General features: G+C 40.9%; 1 protein-coding gene across 2 annotated transcripts in view; it reads right to left on the minus strand.

The window, feature by feature from the left end:
- Positions 1-7234: 7234 nt before the first annotated feature.
- The window catches only part of LOC124118525 (metal regulatory transcription factor 1-like), a 50665-nt gene continuing 37968 nt past the window's right edge, over positions 7235-19931 (minus strand). For both annotated transcript variants that reach the window (XM_048384207.1, XM_046480676.2), the window contains 3 exons: positions 15910-16034; positions 13823-13958; positions 7235-11798 (listed from right to left, as the gene is read on the minus strand). In XM_048384207.1, the coding sequence (XP_048240164.1) occupies positions 11368-11798; positions 13823-13958; positions 15910-16034 (692 nt within the window). In that variant the 3' untranslated portion in view covers positions 7235-11367. The remainder of the gene's footprint in view (positions 11799-13822; positions 13959-15909; positions 16035-19931) is intronic.

The following is a 19931-nucleotide window of genomic DNA, read 5'->3' on the forward strand; positions in this document are numbered from 1 at the left end:
GGCATGCTCCAAAGTGTAGAGGTCAAACGAAGGTCAAAATTTGAAATATATATTTAAAAAAAGGAACATAGGTGTTGAACCCCACTGCTTATTAGACACAAATATACCAAATTTCATTTGACAGTTGACTTCCACTTGATGCAAGTTCATTGGCGTACAAACCCTCGCAAACAGATATCTTGAGGCCCACTACTAACTACACATGTACCAAATTGCATTACATCTTGAACAAAAATGATGGAGAAATGCCCACAAATAGCTATTTCCAAATGGCTGTTGTGGTGGTCTTATTGAAAATCATATAGGAACCTCTTGAATGAACTCAAGAGTCATCATTGGTGGAAACAAGCATGTGAAGTTTGAGCTTCACTGGTGCTTTCTGATGACAGTATTTTTGCGAGGACATGCATTTTGAGAGAATTGAAGAGCATGGTTCAAATTGCTTAGCCTGACTACAAACTTTCTACACATCATGTTCCAAGACATTTTGAAAGTAAATAACTGAGTAACGGCCATATTAAGGAATAAAGAGCTGTCAGCTTTAAGTATGGTTGAAGTACAACGGTCAAATCAAAGACAAACTTCAAAATATCAAAAGAAACGGAACATATATGTTGAGCTCCAATACTAATTGCACATGTACAAAATTCATTACATTAAACAAGAATGAGTAATGGCCATAATATATTTTATGCCATGGCAGGCATATTGAAAATCGGATTCAAATCTCTTTGAACAAATTCATCTGTCATAATTGTAAAGCATGTGAAGTTTCAGCTTCGTAGGTCAAGTGGCTTCTGAGGAGGAGATGTTTATGACAGATTTATTTTATTTTGGAAAAAACAAAACAACCTTAAGTAATGGCTATAAATAGGTTGGTGTGTTCAAACTTTTTAATCAAATTGGGGTGTCCTATATATCATTTATGGGAACAAGAATGTGAAGTTTCAGGTTTGTTGGTCAAGTGGTTAGGAGGAGATATGACGTTTACGACAGATGACTCACCACAGACAACAGGCCACGACATAACCTCACTTACGCTGTGATATAACTGGAATACTGCTAAAAGTGACGTTAAACCCAACTCACTCACTCATAAACTCACTTGACTTTCAGTCAGGTGAACTAAAAATCCAACATTCCATTTCTTATGTTGCATTCGACATGGCCTTGCAGGAGGGTAAAAGAAACTATTAAAAGAACAGAATTATATCAAGTAATATAGCTGCTACGTACAAATAGGATTATCCAGTTCACACACATGGAGGTCCACATGGAAAAGCTATCATTTGGCGATACATAACAAAAATAACACAGCTGAACTGTAATTCTACCTGGCTCTAACTCACGTAGCATTCATGCTTCCGGTCTCAGAAAACACACGCTTACTTTATTAGATGATAAAAGCTGAAAGTCTAATTGTTCCAGCTCCTTTTCAAAGAAAAATACAAGTACTACCAGTTTGGATCATGTCACTCATGTTTCAGTAACACCTTCTCACAGCATCTGAACTTTACACTAGAAAGTCTCATGGTTCTAGCTCTGTTAGTAACAAATGTACGAGTACAGCCAGTTCGGATTACCCAACTTCTGATTTAGAAACACAATGTTCCTGCAATAAACCAGAAAGTCCCATAGTTCTAACTCAGTGTAAAGCAGAGTAATTGGTACTTTCAGTTTGGACCTTGTAACTTCAAGTTTGAAAAATATGGTCTCTTGTGTCAAAATAAAAATCCTATCAATGTAACTTCATTTACGTCAAAGTTTGTTGTTTTGGAAAAAATAAAACTTTCCCAAAGTCCTAAACGCCAGTGGAAGAAATATAATTTTCAAACTTTCTTAAATATACAAAGGCATCAGTTCATGGGAAGATTGATATATGTGTAGAATGTTTGGTCCAGAAATACTTAATCATCTTTATGTTATCTCCCATAGACAAACCCAATTTGTCGTCATGGAAACTGGAAAAAAAATGAAATCTAAAACATAAATAAATAGATAAGGCACTAAACAAATTCAGGGCTTAGACTGATGTCTGTGCAAAGTTTGGTCCAGGAATATTGAATGGTCTTGGTCTTTCAATGTCTTCTATATGAAGTATCTTTGAAGAAATAATTTATAAAGTAACTTCTTTTTACTATTTTTTAATCAGAAGTACAATCTCATCTGGCCGCAGTCAAAGGACATATCGGTAATGGCTAACATGGTTTGGTGTATAAGAATGGGTGGTTCAGAGCAACAGGGGTTTGAAGTCCCAAATCAAAGTAAACAGCACCCTGAAAAACCTGAATACCATATGATTGCCAAAGCATTTAAAGCTGCAGACACAAACTTTGACAGTAATTGGATGAGCAGCCACTCGTTATTATGTTATCTTTGGTACCCAAATCAACTATTGCTTCGGCTATTAACAATAATAAATAATAACTCCATTCTGGCTTGGAGCCACAATCCCCCCCATCTTTGTAAATAACTGAAGCACATGCCTGCCATGGACTGCTATGCATCGTGTGTGTGTGAGATGGCATGGCAATCCAGGCCTCAAACAGAAAAATAACTATACACCAACACAATTAACATGAGTTAGGTCGGGGCTGATAACAATTCTATTCTAAATTTTTAAATAAACTAGTAGTTTGTTTGGTGAAAAGTCAGAACAAAACAGTTATTTCTTTCTAACTCTACTCTTCCATTAAAGGCACTACAAATTATCACAGGTTGTTGAAACAAACACAGCATATTACTTGTCATCAATCTGCTGTTATGGTAGTCACATCAGGATGGCGAGCATGTGCAGTCAAATTAGCAATTTGTGAGTATTGTCTTCTTAAACTAACAAAATTTTCCTCTAGTTGTTCCTTCTTCATATCGGTTTGTTAATTACCCAGTAGAGATAACAGATGCTTATCTATACACAGACTTAACAGTGCATCATAGAAATATTAGATGATGAAAACAGAACATAAAAGAATGGAAAGAATTAGTACCATGACACAACTATTCCACACAAGTCAATCAACAACGGAAGGGAATTACAATTGACATTCACGATGTGACAATTACATGATTTTGGTCTCTCAAAAGCCAATCTACACCTAACAAATAGTACAACAGCACTGTAGTTCACCTGCAGATGTAGTCAACAATTCAAAATGTTAACATACAACCCTTGCTATTTAAACATTTTCTGCATATACCAAAGCCAAAAGTATTAACAAATATGGTTGGTTGGTTGTTTTGTTGTTAAACGACGACCTCAGCAATATTCCAGCTATATGACGGCGGTCTGTTATTAATCGAGTCTGGACCAGACAATCCAGTGATTGATATCATGAGCATCGATCCACGCAATTGAGATTGATGACATGCATCAACCAAGTCAGCGAGCCTGACCACCCGATCCCGTTAGTCGCCTCTTACGACAAGCATAGTCGCCTTCTACGGCAAGCATGGGTTGCTGGAGAGCTATTCTACCCCGGATCTTCACAAATATGAAACAAGTATCTAAATTTCCACAAAGTTTCCAAATCTGCAAGACTGAATGTACTATTTCATTTTGTGGAGAAATGGCTGAGCATTGCCTATTAAGAGTTTTTAAAAAAACTACCATAGTCAACACAATGAAAGTCTCTTTCAAACCTAATAAACAAATTCAACTTTACTGGTCAAGTGGTTTAAGAAGATGCATTCTGAAAGAATATAAGAGCATGTTCCAAAGTGCAAAGGTAAAGTGAAGTTCAAAAATTAAAATATGACAAAAATGACCCCCACTACTGAGTCCTACTACTAACTACATATGTACCAACTTTTATTACATTTTGAATAGCATTTTGCCATAGCAGCCAAAATATAATGGGATTCAAACCTCCTAATAATTGTTGTGTCATCATTGGTGGGAACAAACATGTGGAAGTTTCAGTGGTTTCTGAGAAGATGTTTTCGCCAGACATGATGCATCATGTATTCTGTCATGTTTTCCATGTATTGCCATATATGCTCACAATGACTGAAATTCTGTGATCACCATAACCCCTTCATGGTACCAGTTCCAGTAACTTTTGTACCAACTAGATTCTGACTTGTATTTTTACTCACATCTTAGCTTCATTGTTACGCTATAGGCCCCTATTTTCATTGCTTCAAATCATGCTCTGAGCAAAAAAATACATTGATTATGTATTACTTTGTGGTTTGTTAATATTAAAATTAAATATTAATAAGGCATTAAGTGCTTGCTTTTGATAGAAATAAAGCTGTGATTGGTCCTGCTGAAAAGGTTGTTCCATTCCATCAGCAGGACCCCCAATCACCAGCTGCCATGTCCTCCTGGAAATGGTGGCGTCAGGGAACCTTCATATTACTGTTGGTCACACATAAATTGTCTGAGGTTATAGTGGGGAGGCAGGTCTGTGACAAGTGGGCTCTTAGACGAAGTAATGCAGGATAAGTATACAAATATATAAAATTAATTTTTTAAACTTTTCTACTCCTTAATGCATCTGTATCCAACGGTATGGAGGTGGTGGTACTTAAAAAACCACTCTCACAACTAGGAGTATGATGCAATTCTTCTCTGCAGATCAGTAACTGATGAACCAATCCTGTCCACGGAACGGTAGCAAGAGTATGAGTATGTCCGGGTAAACAAACAGTAAGAGACAATAGCATGTGCTAGGGTCTAAACACTGGTTCACCAAACCATGAGTGCGTAAAAGCAGAGAAAACACCCTTTAACAAGCGACTAATGAAACTACGTGAGTCGGTTAAGGCTGGCTCTGAACATGATTAATTGCATTTATGGCATCACAGGTTGGTCACCTGCTGGGCTACAACCAGCGGTCCTGAAACTGCAAAATCCCTTGACGTCTTCGAAAACCACGTCCCTCAGGTAGTGGCTAGCGAAGACCTCGACCTCGAAAAACATCCTTCCATGATGGCTCTATTTGAAAAATTACTGTAAAAAGCCTTCGTCGAAGCAACCGCCCGAATCTCATGGGGGTAACTAGCTCTTGGCGTCTCGAGATCAGCAATCTCTTAAGCCTGAAGGATGACAGCTCGCAACCATAAGAAAATAATATTGTGGCTGACTTCGTTTGTGGATGTCTGAGAAATGGCTATAGTGGGATCTTGAGCCTTTTCTGTACAATAGGTCTCAAATGATCGCCACTTATCATCATAAAGGCCTGGAGTCAAAGGTCTATATGCCATAGCAATGGCCTCAGCCGCTCTTGCCGAATAGCCTTTCTTGCCAAGGGCTCTTTGTAAATGAATCAGATGCGCAGATGCAACCTGCCTGGTGTGGGGTGAGGCCACAGTCCCTCTTGATCCACCAGGTTGAAGAACCTGAAAGTACTTTTGGAACAGAGTGTGAGTGAATTGTCCCCTGATTCTGCAGATATCAGACCACTGTGATGTTGTCAGTGGAAATGGTTAGTTGGGTTTTTCTAAGGCACAATGTGTTTTCACCAGTATGAGCACCTCCAACTGTTTGTCAGGTACTAGGCTGATGTGAGCAGTCCCAGGAGCTCTTGCCATTGGTGAAATGTATTGGGCTGCTGAAGAACGGGTAGCAGATTTAGATTATTCTGTCTTAAAGACTGTAAAGTTGAAAAGTCAACTTTAGGACTGTTTCTGATCATGTTCTGCCTTGATGTTACATGGAAAAATATGTTCTTCAGCGAACCAAATGCGCTCCCTAACCAATCGCTGAGGCACGACATAAATGTCATGGGGAAGAATAATAAATTTGGAGCTGTATCCAGTAGATCAAGTTGTATATATAAATCGTTGGTCTGAAAGATCTCACCTTTCAAAGTAAGGTGATCATTTCCAACCCATGGACGTTGTATAAGCGCTCTCATTGTTATATTGAGGTGACGATGAAGGGAGGTGCTCGTACCTCTGCATGTTGTCATCAGAGGTCGACGTAATTGTTGTGGGAAGAATTATAAAATCAACTCTGTATCTCACAGATAAGGCTGAATATATATATAATTCTTGTGTCTGAAAGATTGTACCGTATGAAGTAAGTTGATTGTTTCTATCCCCTGAGCATCATATAAGCGCTCCCATTCTTATATCGAGGTAGCAATGAAAGTGGTGCCTCATTACTACTCTGTTGGCATTGGAGGCCTACTGAACGTAGTGATTAGTCCCACTGAAGTACAGTGACAGGCGTCTGACAATTAGGCCTGCAGACCAATCTGTACAAATACACTGCATGGCTAGCGTCAGCTCAGTTGACCTAATTCTGGTATAGTCAGGTATGTTTACAGTCAGCGAGTTCTTGGCACATGAAATTTAAATCAACCTTTGCAGTAACCTTGGGTCCAGCATTTTGCCGGAAATGAGGTTCAATCTCCACACATATATGTATATTAGACAGAGAAGTGGCATTTCCGAGTTCTGTGTAGAATGAGATATTTGAACATTGAATGTTTACTGATTAGATAGGGAGCAGGTGGTGGGAAATTTCACAGAGCCCTCACCATGAGGCTAGGTGCTGCCAAGGCATGAGGAAATGTCGAACCTCCATTGTATGAAAGCCAGTCGGGTGTCCGATATCTGGATAGACTTGGCTTAGACGACCCTGTCATATGATGGAGAGTGGAAGGTGCACGTCTTGTAGAAGTGTAGACAGGCGCTGCTGAAGGTCATAACCAACGTTGTTTGCTGCGCTTGAGCCATAGACACGAATGTAGAAGCTACAATAGTGCTCTGCACTTAAGCCATAGACGCCAATGTAGAAGCTACAATAGTGCTCTGCACTTGAGCCATAGACGCCAGTGTAGAAGCTACAATAGTGCTCTGCGCTTGAGCCATAGACGCCAATGTAGAAGCTACAATAGTGCTCTGCGCTTGAGCCATAGACGCCAATGTAGAAGCTACAATAGTGCTCTGCACTTGAGCCATAGACGCCAATGTAGAAGCTACAATAGTGCTCTGCGCTTGAGCCATAGACGCAAGTGTAGAAGCTACAATAGTGCTCTGCACTTGAGCCATAGACGCCAATGTAGAAGCTACAATAGTGCTCTGCACTTGAGCCATAGACGCAAGTGTAGAAGCTACAATAGTGCTCTGCACTTGAGCCATAGACGCCAATGTAGAAGCTACAATAGTGCTCTGCGCTTGAGCCATAGACGCCAATGTAGAAGCTACAATAGTGCTCTGCACTTGAGCCATAGGCGCCAGTGTAGAAGCTACAATAGTGCTCTGCGCTTGAGCCAAGACGCCAATGTAGAAGCTACAATAGTGCTCTGCGCTTGAGCCATAGACGCCAATGTAGAAGCTACAATAGTGCTCTGCGCTTGAGCCAAGACGCCAATGTAGAAGCTACATTAGTGCTCTGCGCTTGAGCCAAGACACCAATGTAGAAGCTACAATAGTGCTCTGCGCTTGAGCCAAGATGCCTATGTAGAAGCTACAATAGTGCTCTGCACTTGAGCCACAGACGCCAATGTAGAAGCTACAATAGTGCTCTGCACTTGAGCCACAGACGCCAATGTAGAAGCTACAATAGTGCTCTGAGCTTGAGCCATAGATGCCAATGTAGAAGCTACAATAGTGCTCTGCACTTGAGCCATAGACGCCAGTGTAGAAGCTACAATAGTGCTCTGCGCTTGAGCCATAGACGCCAGTGTAGAAGCTACAATAGTGCTCTGTGCTTGAGCCATAGACGCCAATGTAGAAGCTACAATAGTGCTCTGCGCTTGAGCCATAGACGCCAATGTAGGAGCTACAATAGTGCTCTGCGCTTGAGCCAAGACGCCAATGTAGAAGCTACAATAGTGCTCTGCGCTTGAGCCAAGACGCCAATGTAGAAGCTACAATAGTGCTCTGCGCTTGAGCCAAGACGCCAATGTAGAAGCTACAATAGTGCTCTGCGCTTGAGCCACAGAGGCCAATGTAGAAGCTACAATAGTGCTCTGCGCTTGAGCCACAGACGCCAGTGTAGAAGCTACAATAGTGCTCTGCGCTTGAGCCATAGACGCCAATGTAGAAGCTACAATAGTGCTCTGCGCTTGAGCCACAGACGCCAATGTAGAAGCTACAATAGTGCTCTGCGCGTGAGCCATAGATGCCAATGTAGAATCTACAATAGTGCTCTGCACTTGAGCCATAGACGCCAATGTAGAAGCTACAATAGTGCTCTGCGCTTGGGTAGCTTGAAGTGTCTGTAGGATGTCGGAGGTCCATGTGGGTGTGGACATCGCCCAGCCCGTGTCAGTGGTGGGCTGGGTGGTAATGACAGGGGAGGTCAGCAGGTAGACTCCTGAGAGACCAACATTTTCTTCAAGTGACCGGAGAGATAGCTGAGCCTGGCGCTTGGACAATACCTGCGGATACCCGTTCTAACTTGAGGGGAAGTGGTGAAAAAATATTACACATTAGCCCTGAGGTACAAGGTTGAGTAGAATTTAAGCATCGTAGGTGAGGAACTTCAACTTTTTTTACCATAGCAAATGGTACAACGAGCAAGTATAAATTGAAAACCAATTTAAGTTGAAGTTGTTAATGAATCGATCATCCAATTATTGAAAACAAAACAAACTTGATTGTTATATAAATAATGGATATACGTTGTAAACCAGGAATAGTATTACACTGTAACAGGCAAGAAAACAGTTGAGAGTGCCAGCAACTTGTATAAATTAAACCAATTTATGGCAAAGTTGCAAGAAGTATGATACCCAATTATAGAGAACAAAGATTAAAATTCAAAATAATGGATATATAGCGTACTATGATACATGTTTTACATTATAAATGCCAATAGACGGCTAAAGGTATATACACACAAAGCTAATATCTAGCCGACAATGAAATACAGAACGAAAAAGATGTCACATGTGAAATACTGTGACAACTGTTGCCTTCATGTGCTAATAATAAATACTATTGCATATAAATGATGTCAAACCAAACACCTGTTCACAGGGGGAAGGGACTAGGTTGAAGGCAAGTTGTAGATCACGGGAGACAGCAAAAACAGCAAAAAAAAGTGGGACCAATTTAGCAGCAGTTGTTATCAGTCCTATGAAAGTCCCGGGACGTCACCACTTCCGGGATGACATGGCAGCTGGTGAATGGGGGGCCCTGTTGATGGAATGGAACAACCCTTTTTTTCTCTCTTCTGCAGAACCAATCACAGCGTCATTGCCATCAAAAGCAAGCACTAAATGCATTAAGGAGGAATGCAGGATAAGTTAAAAAATGAGGTCTCTTAAAATGAACTGATATCAGTTTTCTCAGACTTTCTTATCCACTGTGAGGATATGTTTGTAGTTGTCCCAACAATATTGTTTTATTCTTTATAACTGAAAGATTGGGGCATGGGTTAATATCTCATGGACAGATGATTAGTATTTTTTGGATGGGGACCCTTTCCTTGTGGCATTTTGGTGAAATGACAGAGACAGTGAAATATGCTTACACATGCTCCCCACAGCCCCAAGGAAGCTATTGCTTGGAGTAATATCAATATTTAAGTGAGCCACCACATTAGCTATATTCACAACCAAGTGCTTATTAGTGGTCTCATGAAAAGAGAAAATACAGGAGCACATTTATCAAACACAACAAGACATATCTCTTTATCCATGATAGTTACACAAATCAACAAACATTTCAATAATAAAAAATCATAACAACACAGTAAAACAACCCATGCCTCTTTCCACACAGTGAACATGTGTGTAATACATATATTAGCATTAGCTCTCTTTCTGTCTTTAGTGATACTCTTGTAAACAACAGCTCATAGTAGCCTGCTGAAATTAAGGTAGCCCAGTGCCATTGTTGTAGGCTGCTGCAGCCCTTCGATGTAGTCTGGTTGTAGTTGTTGCCACTAGTGTATTTCATGTATGAGACAGAAGCATTATGTAAAAGTAGAGTCAAAATATGTATCAAATAATGAGTGTATGGCTCAAGTTTAATTTTCAATAGACAAGGAAACCCAATTCAAGTGACCTAAATTCAAAGCTAATTATTTCTGAAAAAGGTAAATATATCTTGATATTATCTGTACAATAACTTCTGAGTACGTTACAGAAAAATGTACGGGTAAAAGCACTTATAATACATTGAAGATGAGACCACCCCCAAGGTAACCTCATTTTTAATGTTGGCGAACCAAACTTCAATCAGTTCATATCCTGGTAAAGCTAATTATAGAATTTGAATTTGCTATGAGACATCACATTATTTCAAAACACCCAAAAGGAGGCCACATTTATAATATGTCCTAGTGGAGCAAGGTCCTTGGTTAGTTAGTTACTAGAAAAAAAAGAAATGGATGACAACTGTTATGTCTATGAATGGACAGAAGGAACAGTTGGGAAAGACACAGCCTGTGTGTACAGCTTGACTTGGAGGGCCATCACTCACTGATGGTGATGAAGGGGTGATGTTGAGGGGTGGTAGTGTTACAATCTCACTAAAATCAGATCCTTCACTCTAATACAATACCTCTCTGCATTAAGATCTGAGGACACCTTCAAAGATTGCATCAGATGAACCCTGAGCAAACTTTGCCTGCCCGATCTAAATGGATGATGCATCGGTTTCTTGAGCCAATCAGATGTCAGCTTTCCAAAATGATTCGACTTCCTTCCTTTACCAGCTCAATTTGGACAGGGTGTATAACATATCTACCACAATATATTGGCGCCATTTCATTTTTTGGCAGTTGGAAGACCCTGATTATATTTGTTTTCCAGATACAGAAATCACACATGCATGTCTGAATATTTTGCTTACTCATACTGAGAATTTAGAAGCCTCGAGGCTGATTGGCGGATTAGAAAGCTCCCCTGAAGTGACTCCTTATGGAGGTGTCCTTAGATTTTCGCACAGAAAGTTGCCATATTTAAGTGAAAATCTGACTGTAATGTGTCTGGTGATGTTGGGTGGGGAAGTTGATGGGTGTTGGTTCTGGTGGTTAGGGTATGTAATGGACACTTACACCCAAAAAACAGGCTGCTAATGAATAAAGATAATATTGCAAATGAAATGTGTAAGTAGATTATTCCAGAACATTTACTTTTCAGGCAAGTTTTCATTTAGATGTATTCACATACCTTCTATCTGCCATCAGTATTGTGACACATGGAACCATGCATCCTGAAGACAAAGGCAGTTTATGGTGAATGGCTCAATTTGAACTTAAGATTTGGCAAGTTGTGAATGTGTAGTAGATAGTAGGTATTAAACACAGTGCACAAAGCAGGCAGCCGTCTGCAACAAGCTGACACATAGAAATATGCACACATTGTCCTGGGGTGTGAAGACAAAACAACATGAAAATTATCAAACACATAAATTCCACAAAAAGGTAAAAATCTTGAAGCATAGGGTTTATGTGGCATTTCATGTGCGGCTTTCATCGTTCACTGAAATGCTGTTCTGAAGTGGCACAAGCTCTATGACTGGACCCTTGTCCGTGTTAGAAACCACTGGCACAAAGATCTGACTGACTGGAACAGTGCTGCCTGAAGCTGTCTGAATCTGGAGCTGCACTGCATCTGTTGTGGGGGCTGGGACAATGTTCTGGGGCTGGGTTACTTCCCCTTGCAAGCGGTTGCTGACAGGAAGTGTGCCTGTGTGTGTGGAGTTGCTGAGACTGCTGGGAAGAAGGAAGTCTGTGGCTGCATCTGAGAGGGTGGGTATAGCTGACTGGTTGAGAATAACATGCTGGACACACCCACTGCCCTCTGAGGGCATGGCAGCTCCTGATGCACCAGTATCCACTACAGGAATCACTGGCTGCAGTATTTCTTGAACAGGAACTGTTTGTAAACCTGCAATGAAATATGAAAATATATGAACATCCCAAAGGGTGAACTGAGTTCTATTCTTGCCTCTGAAATGCATTCATATATAAAGAGAAGCCTGGTTTAAGGGACTGTGCATGTGGGGGGATCAAACCTAGGCCCTCAGAGTATGTAATTGTTTACATTAGCAGTTTATTGTCATCAATGATATGCAGCTGGCGTTTAAAACATCATCTTAACCTATTTATATTATTCACCAAATGGATACCATTTCAGGGGGAGCCAAAAACTTAGAACCAAACAACCTGGGTAAGTGGGAAGACCCCATGTATATACAGTCGGACCGCATCTTGTTGTAACTTAAAAGTTATCCTGACATTCGAAATAGCAAGGCATGATCATGCACCATTACCATTTACATTTGGATTAAAAGGTAAGTACAAAATAAGCTGAACTATTGTTTCAAATTGCACTGTACTTTAATAGCGATGACTGTGTGATGAACGGTACTAGAAATATATGTATTTGTAAAGTGAGACGTATCAAGTTGTTAGAATCTAAGGTTGTTTGGAACTTGCTTGCCAAGGTGTTAGAATCTACATTGAATAGCCTCAATTGTAATAAAGAAGTTTATCCAAAAGATCTTGTCCTTGTGCATCACAACAACTTCTAACTAGAAAGTGTTTTTACTCGTAAAAACGTATGTCTCCCCCCACTCCCCTAACCCCCATTCATTCGTTTACTTCACGTTAAACCCCATCTCTTCATTCCCACCCTCCATTACTAAATAACAGAGACAAAAATAAAACTTCTAGAAATTTCAAACAACTAATGGGCACCACTTCAGTGCTGGGTTAATGTGTATACAAAGTTTTGCGAAAAAATATTAAACGGTTTCTGAGTTATGGTCAGGAAACAAAGCTTACCCCCATTCAGAGCCTATGTTCAACTTATCTCCATGGAAACGAGAAAAAATAAAAATGTCAAAAATCTCTAAATAGCAAAAGGCACCACTTCAGTGCTGGGTTAATGTGTATACAAAGTTTCGCGAAAAAATATTAAACGGTTTTTGAGTTATGGTCCGGAAACCAAGCTTACCCCCATTCAGAGTCTATGTTCAAGTTATCTCCATGGAAACGAGAAAAAATAAAAATGTCAAAAATCTCTAAATAGCAAAAGGCACCACTTCAGTGCTAGGTTAATGTGTATACATAGTTTCGCGAAAAAATATTAAACGGTTTCTGAGTTATGGTCAGGAAACAAAGCTTACCCCCATTCAGAGTCTATGTTCATGTTATCTCCATGGAAACGAGAAAAAATAAAAATGTCAAAAATCTCTAAATAGCAAAAGGCACCACTTCAGTGCTGGGTTAATGTGTATACAAAGTTTCGCGAAAAAAAATTAAACGGTTTCTGAGTTATGGTCAGGAAACAAAGCTTACCCCCATTCAGAGCCTATGTTCAACTTTTCTCCATGGTAACGAAAAAAAATAAAAATGTCAAAAATCTCTAAATAGCAAATGGCACCACTTCAGTGCTGGGTTAATGTGTATACAAAGTTTCGCGAAAAAATATTAAACGGTTTCTGAGTTATGGTCAGGAAACAAAGCTTACCCCCATTCAGAGCCTATGTTCAACTTATCTCCATGGAAACGAGAAAAAATAAAAATGTCAAAAATCTCTAAATAGCAAAAGGCACCACTTCAGTGCTGGGTTAATGTGCATACAAAGTTTCGCGAAAAAATATTAAATGGTTTCTGAGTTATGGTCCGGAAACGGTGGGAACGCGACGCCGATGCCGACGCCGACGGGAACCGTGCCAATAACAATATGTCTCCCTCCATTCTGGGGGAGACATAATGCCACTCAAAGAAGAATTAGTGTGTTGTTTGTTGTGTAACTGTATCAAACAAGAACAAGTGTAATACCTTCCATTTTGAACATGCAATCTAACAACAGAGAGTTTTTGCTATTATTGTACCTGCTACCTTAATAGAACACTATGTAACATTGATGGAGAATCTACATTAGGGGCAGCAGTAGTCCTGTACCTGGCACAACATCTGTCTGTTGCAGAGCAGCCTCGTCCAGGCTCACATGGTCCGTACTTGTAGGATTCACATAGATAGTGTTGAAGAGCTGTTCAGCTGTCATGGACCCTCCACTGTCATGTGTCTCTGCTGCTTCCTGCAATCACCAAGGAATACTACAATACATCAGCTGGGAAGGAAGTAGACGCTTCACCTGGAGACTACAATACATCAGCTGGGAAGGAGGCAGACGCTTCACCTGGAATACTACAATACCGGTACATCAGCTGGGAAGGAGGCAGACGCTTCACCTGGAATACTACAATACATCTGCTGGGAAGGAGGCAGACGCTTCACCTGGAATACTACAATACATCAGCTGGGAAGGAGGCAGACGCTTCACCTGGAATACTACAATACATCAGCTGGGAAGGAGGTAGACGCTTCACCTGGAATACTACAATACATCAGCTGGGAAGGGGGGAGATGCTTCACCTGGAATACTACAATACATCAGCTGGGAAGGAGGCAGACGCTTCACCTGGAATACTACAATACATCAGCTGGGAAGGAGGTAGACGCTTCACCTGGAATACTACAATACATCAGCTGGGAAGGAGGCAGACGCTTCACCTGGAATACTACAATACATCAGCTGGGAAGGAGGTAGACGCTTCACCTGGAATACTACAATACATCAGCTGGGAAGGGGGGAGATGCTTCACCTGGAATACTACAATACATCAGCTGGGAAGGCGGCAGACGCTTCACCTGGAATACTACAATACATCAGCTGGGAAGGAGGCAGACGCTTCACCTGGAATACTACAATACATCAGCTGGGAAGGAGGCAGACGCTTCACCTGGAATACTACAATACATCAGCTGGGAAGGAGGTAGACGCTTCACCTGGAATACTACAATACATCAGCTGGGAAGGAGGCAGACGCTTCACCTGGAATACTACAATACATCAGCTGGGAAGGAGGTAGACGCTTCACCTGGAATACTACAATACATCAGCTGGGAAGGAGGCAGACGCTTCACCTGGAATACTACAATACATCAGCTGGGAAGGAGGTAGACGCTTCACCTGGAATACTACAATACATCAGCTGGGAAGGGGGGAGATGCTTCACCTGGAATACTACAATACATCAGCTGGGAAGGCGGCAGACGCTTCACCTGGAATACTACAATACATCAGCTGGGAAGGAGGCAGACGCTTCACCTGGAATACTACAATACATCAGCTGGGAAGGAGGCAGACGCTTCACCTGGAATACTACAATACATCAGCTGGGAAGGAGGGAGATGCTTCACCTGGAATACTACAATACATCAGCTGGGAAGGAGGCAGACGCTTCACCTGGAATACTACAATACATCAGCTGGGAAGGAGGCAGACGCTTCACCTGGAATACTACAATACATCAGGTGGGAAGGAGGCAGACGCTTCACCTGGAATACTACAATACATCAGCTGGGAAGGAGGTAGACGCTTCACCTGGAATACTACAATACATACCTTGCGCAAACTTTGACCAACCAATGGAATGACCAATCAGAAGGCAGCTTTCTCTAGCTTTATGGCACTAATTTCAAATTGGCGACAACCCTTCGAAACATATTTTGACAAAGAATCTGGAACATTCTGGAAAAGCTAATAGATGGATTCAGTTGTTAAACACGCAACTATTGTTTGGAATACCCCCTGTTAGCTTTCGTGGTTGCATGATAAGAAATCACATTCCGATGGTCTCTTTCATGATCTGGTAAGCGACACTCTGATTGGTCGGATGAAAGGTCGTTCTGATGTGACCCCTAATAGGATATCCTCAGATCTTTGTTAAGCGGTAGCAAGAACTAAGGTCTGATTTTAATGAGATTGGGAAGGAGGCAGACGCTTCACCTGGGATACTACAATACATCAGCTGGTGCTGACATAACCTTAGCAAATCTGGGATACAAACTCACAATCATAGAATTCAGGCAAACCTAAGGAATTCAACTGCACGGCAAATTAAGGCACCCCAGAGAGAGGAGCTGAGCTTCTCTAGGTTGCGAACTACATGCTGCTCCTGTGTATGTTTGTGTGCTAAACTCACGTGTGTCCCTGACGGATCGGACTGTCCTCCGCCCTTGTCATGTCTGTTCTTGTGAGACTTGAGGCTATAGTTGGTTGTGAAAGACTTGTGACATCCCTCCTGGGAACATGTGTATGGCTTCTCACCTGCATGCAAACACAAGGCAGATTCAGGCAAAGGAAACAACAGTGCATACACCCTTTAGATCCGCGTTAGAATGGGCCTTCAGCAACCATGGGGTCGTTAGAGGCAACAAACATGATCGGGTGGTCTTACTGACTGGATGGTACGTGGGTTGATGCATGTCATCATATCCAATTGTTAGATCAATACTCAAGACATCAATCACTGGATTATGTGGTCCTGACTCAATTATGTATCTTCACTTCTTAAAAAGTGTCTTGTTTTCTAATGAAACAAATGCAGTCCTCAGGTATGTCTCTCAGTCTGATAAATCTACTCACACTAAGACCCATGCCCTGCAGATCATGTACACTCCCATGCTACAAGTAAAGGGACACTTGAGGCATCGCACGTTTGGCAAGAGACCATTGCATTTGGTTTAGCACATCTAACTTTCGACCTGCGAAATACTATGATGCGAAACTTTGCCCACAGATTGATGATGTCATCAAGTATCGTGTGCCACATAGTTTGTTGTCATCTGCTCTGTTTCTCTTGATTTCTGCCACTGACTTATTCTGTCTCCGTTATCATCGACCTGCATTTGAAAGGTAAACCCTGTAGTGAAATAAGTCAACTGCTGGATCTACCCAAGAGCACAGTGCATGGTGTGATTCATCACTTTAGTTCAGAAAATCAGCCACAAACTGGTAGACCGAGGATTCTAAGCAAGCGTGACAGAGGTGTGTTGATTCGTAGTATCAATAGACGATCATCGCTTACAGAAATTACTAACAACTTTAATGAAAACAGGCCTGTATCCAAGAGAACTATTCAGCATGAATTATATCGGGAGGGCTATCACAGAAGGATTGTTCTCAAACTCAAAATCAGAATTCAAGAGGTCAACAGGAAAAATCAAGTTTTGTGGTGCCGATCTAAACTGAGAATGCCAATTTTTGGATTCTGGGATAAGGTAGTGTTTAGTGATGAATCTAAGATAGAAATCGGGACTGACAACCATACTTTGTGTCGCAGAAGGTGAGAGAAGATTGGTACCTAGGATACCTCAGTCCACCCCCTGGCAAACGTCGGAGTGTTATGCTTTTGGGATGCATAAAGTTTGAGAGTGAAAATTTGTGGCCAGTAATTGCTTGACACTTTCCAATCTGCAAGAAGAGATTTGTGACATATAGGATTCTTTGACTGTTAAAAGGGAGCATGAACTATCCTCCAGATTAGACCACTGTGATCTAATGTTTGTGTCACAGAGGCTTTGGGGGAGAAAATCAAAACAGTGTAAGGTCACACTTCTGGATACCAATAGCCGGGACCGTATATTAGGTCTAAAACTTAAAACGAATGAAGAACTGATCTATGTCATTGGAACATATCTGCCATCTTCCAATGCTTTAGATTGCGTATGTATAGACGCTCTTGACTTTACCATGACGCTGTATGATCAATATTCACACGAAGGTGACACTATTCTCCTCGGGGATTTTAATGTAGATCTGTGCAAACATCTTCAACCCACAAGAAAACGTGCGTCATATTTACAGAGAGCACTCACTGAAATTCTATTGTTCCTCTTGACAATCAGTCTCAATATACATTTTCAACAAAGAATAATTCTTCGAGAACTCTCACTGACTATGTTTATGTACATAAAGAATACCTCCCTTGTGTAACTGGACATATGATTGACACTACAGTGTCCTACAGTGTGTCTGATCACTTGCCTATAATTGTGTATCTTAATGTCGCCGGTTCCAGTAAACACTATGGTGGTGACAAGATTGACTGGAAAAATGCAAGTTGACTTGATGCTCTACTGGTATGAGACTGAGAACCATCTCCGAGAGACGTGCGTTGATTTGTCATGCTACTCAACTCCTGCAGAATATATCAACTCCTACAACGACTTTATCGTACAGGCACTCAGAGATTCATCAAACAACAGTATGCCATGCTCCAGATATCGCTCGTACCTGAAACCATATTGGAAAAGAGATGGCTTGAAACCTCTCCATAATGAAATGAGACGATGTCGCGGACTCTGGCATGACTCGTGGGAAATCTCATAATACAGACGATGAACACTATAGAAAGTACAAAGACGCTAAACGTGAATTTCGAAAACGCCACCGCAGATCAAAACAACGCAGTCTTGACGATAAACTCTGTGAAATATCGAAAGCTGCAGAAGTGGACATTAATGAATATGTGAAAGTGACTTAACGCTTATCGAGACAGAATGGACAAATGTCAGAATTAACCATTAATGGGATTTCTTCAACGACGCCACAGAACATATGCTCAGCGTTTGGCATGTATTTTGCTGACTTAGCTACACCTGTAATGTCTGATTGTTTTGATAACTCTTTTGCTTCTGATGTGACGGAAAGAGTAGAATTAATAGAAAAAGATCTATAAAAATCCTGATGTGGAAAAGCTTGATTCACCGCTATCCGATCCTTTTACCTCCCAAGAGGTTTGGTGGTCAAGTCATTGAAAATGGGAAAATCCCCTGGTCCAGACTGCCTAACTAATGAACACCTTAAACGTGCATTTAACTACAATGTTCAATGCTATAATTAAATATGAATATATACCATCTTCTTATTACGTGGGCAAGATCTTACCAATTCACAAAGGCCATGGTAAGAGCAAGTCTGACCCAAACAAGTACAGAGGGATTACCTTAACAACTGTCCTCAGTAAGCTTTTTGAACGCCTCCTGCTTTTCAGAATTGAAAAGTGGGTAAACAGAAAGTGTGTTTTCCCACATCCGTTACAATTCGGATTTCGCAAAAATGCAGGGGCTGAAACAGCCTGCTTCAGCCTCCTTGAATACATTGCATACTGTACGGAAAAAAAATTAGTTGTTTATTGTGCATTTCCTGATAATGCAAAGGCATTTGATAGAGTATGGCTTGATGGCTTTTTCCTTAAGCTATATGACATGGGTATAACTGGTAAAACATGGCGTCTTTTGCGTAATGCCTATACAGCTCAGATGTATTTTCTATCTATCAAGGTGTTGGTCAAGGACGTGTATTATCTGCCTGGCTTTTCACATTATATATCAATGATCTCATTTGCAAGCTTGATTGCTCTGGCTACGGCCTCCGCTTACCTTGGGGTCGCTATCCAGGTCAACTGCTAGCAGACGATAAAACCATTGTCAGTAGCTCTCCATCAGTACTGCAAAACCTGCTAGATATTGCTCACAATTATGCGTGTAGATGGCGTCTGGTTTATAATGTGAATTAAAGTGCAGTCGTAGTATTTTCGCACTGTAAATATAATGAACCCGACCCTCATGTTTCCTGTTGAAAGATAGAATTGCCACACAAGAATTTTGTAACGTATACTGGGGTATGCCTTAGTGACAGTATCTCAACACTCGAACGCTCGCGTATTGCATGTGAAAAACTGAAAAGACTTATTAATGTAAACCATAACAATGGCTTGTATTTCGGTAGGTTGAACCCAATTGCAGCTGTGCGAATACTACAGAGAGTAATCTTGCCATGTGCCTTATATGGATGCAATGTATGGGGGCAACTTACTGGTAGAGAGTATGAATTGCTGGAAATACCACAGCGCTACTTCAGTAAAAAAATACAGGGTCTACCAAGACTTACATCAAGCGAAGTTGTATTGGATAGTCTAGATCTTATTACAATTCAGGCATACATTGATAAACAAGCTCTGCTCTTATTTGCTAAACTGTGTCGATCTAGCTGCGACTTCTATCGACAAAAGATGTTATAATTCTCCCGGTTTTAACATGCTGTGCCTTGTACATAAATAAGATCTTTTCCATGCCTTGAATGATTACATAGCTAATTGCAATGTTCCCAGTAAATGTAAATGGACTAGTCTTGTGAATGAAAAGATAAGAAATTCTGTAA

Source organism: Haliotis rufescens, unplaced genomic scaffold (genome assembly GCF_023055435.1).
Source record: "Haliotis rufescens isolate VD_foot unplaced genomic scaffold, xgHalRufe1.0.p SCAF_5, whole genome shotgun sequence".
Classification (NCBI taxonomy): domain Eukaryota; kingdom Metazoa; phylum Mollusca; class Gastropoda; order Lepetellida; family Haliotidae; genus Haliotis; species Haliotis rufescens.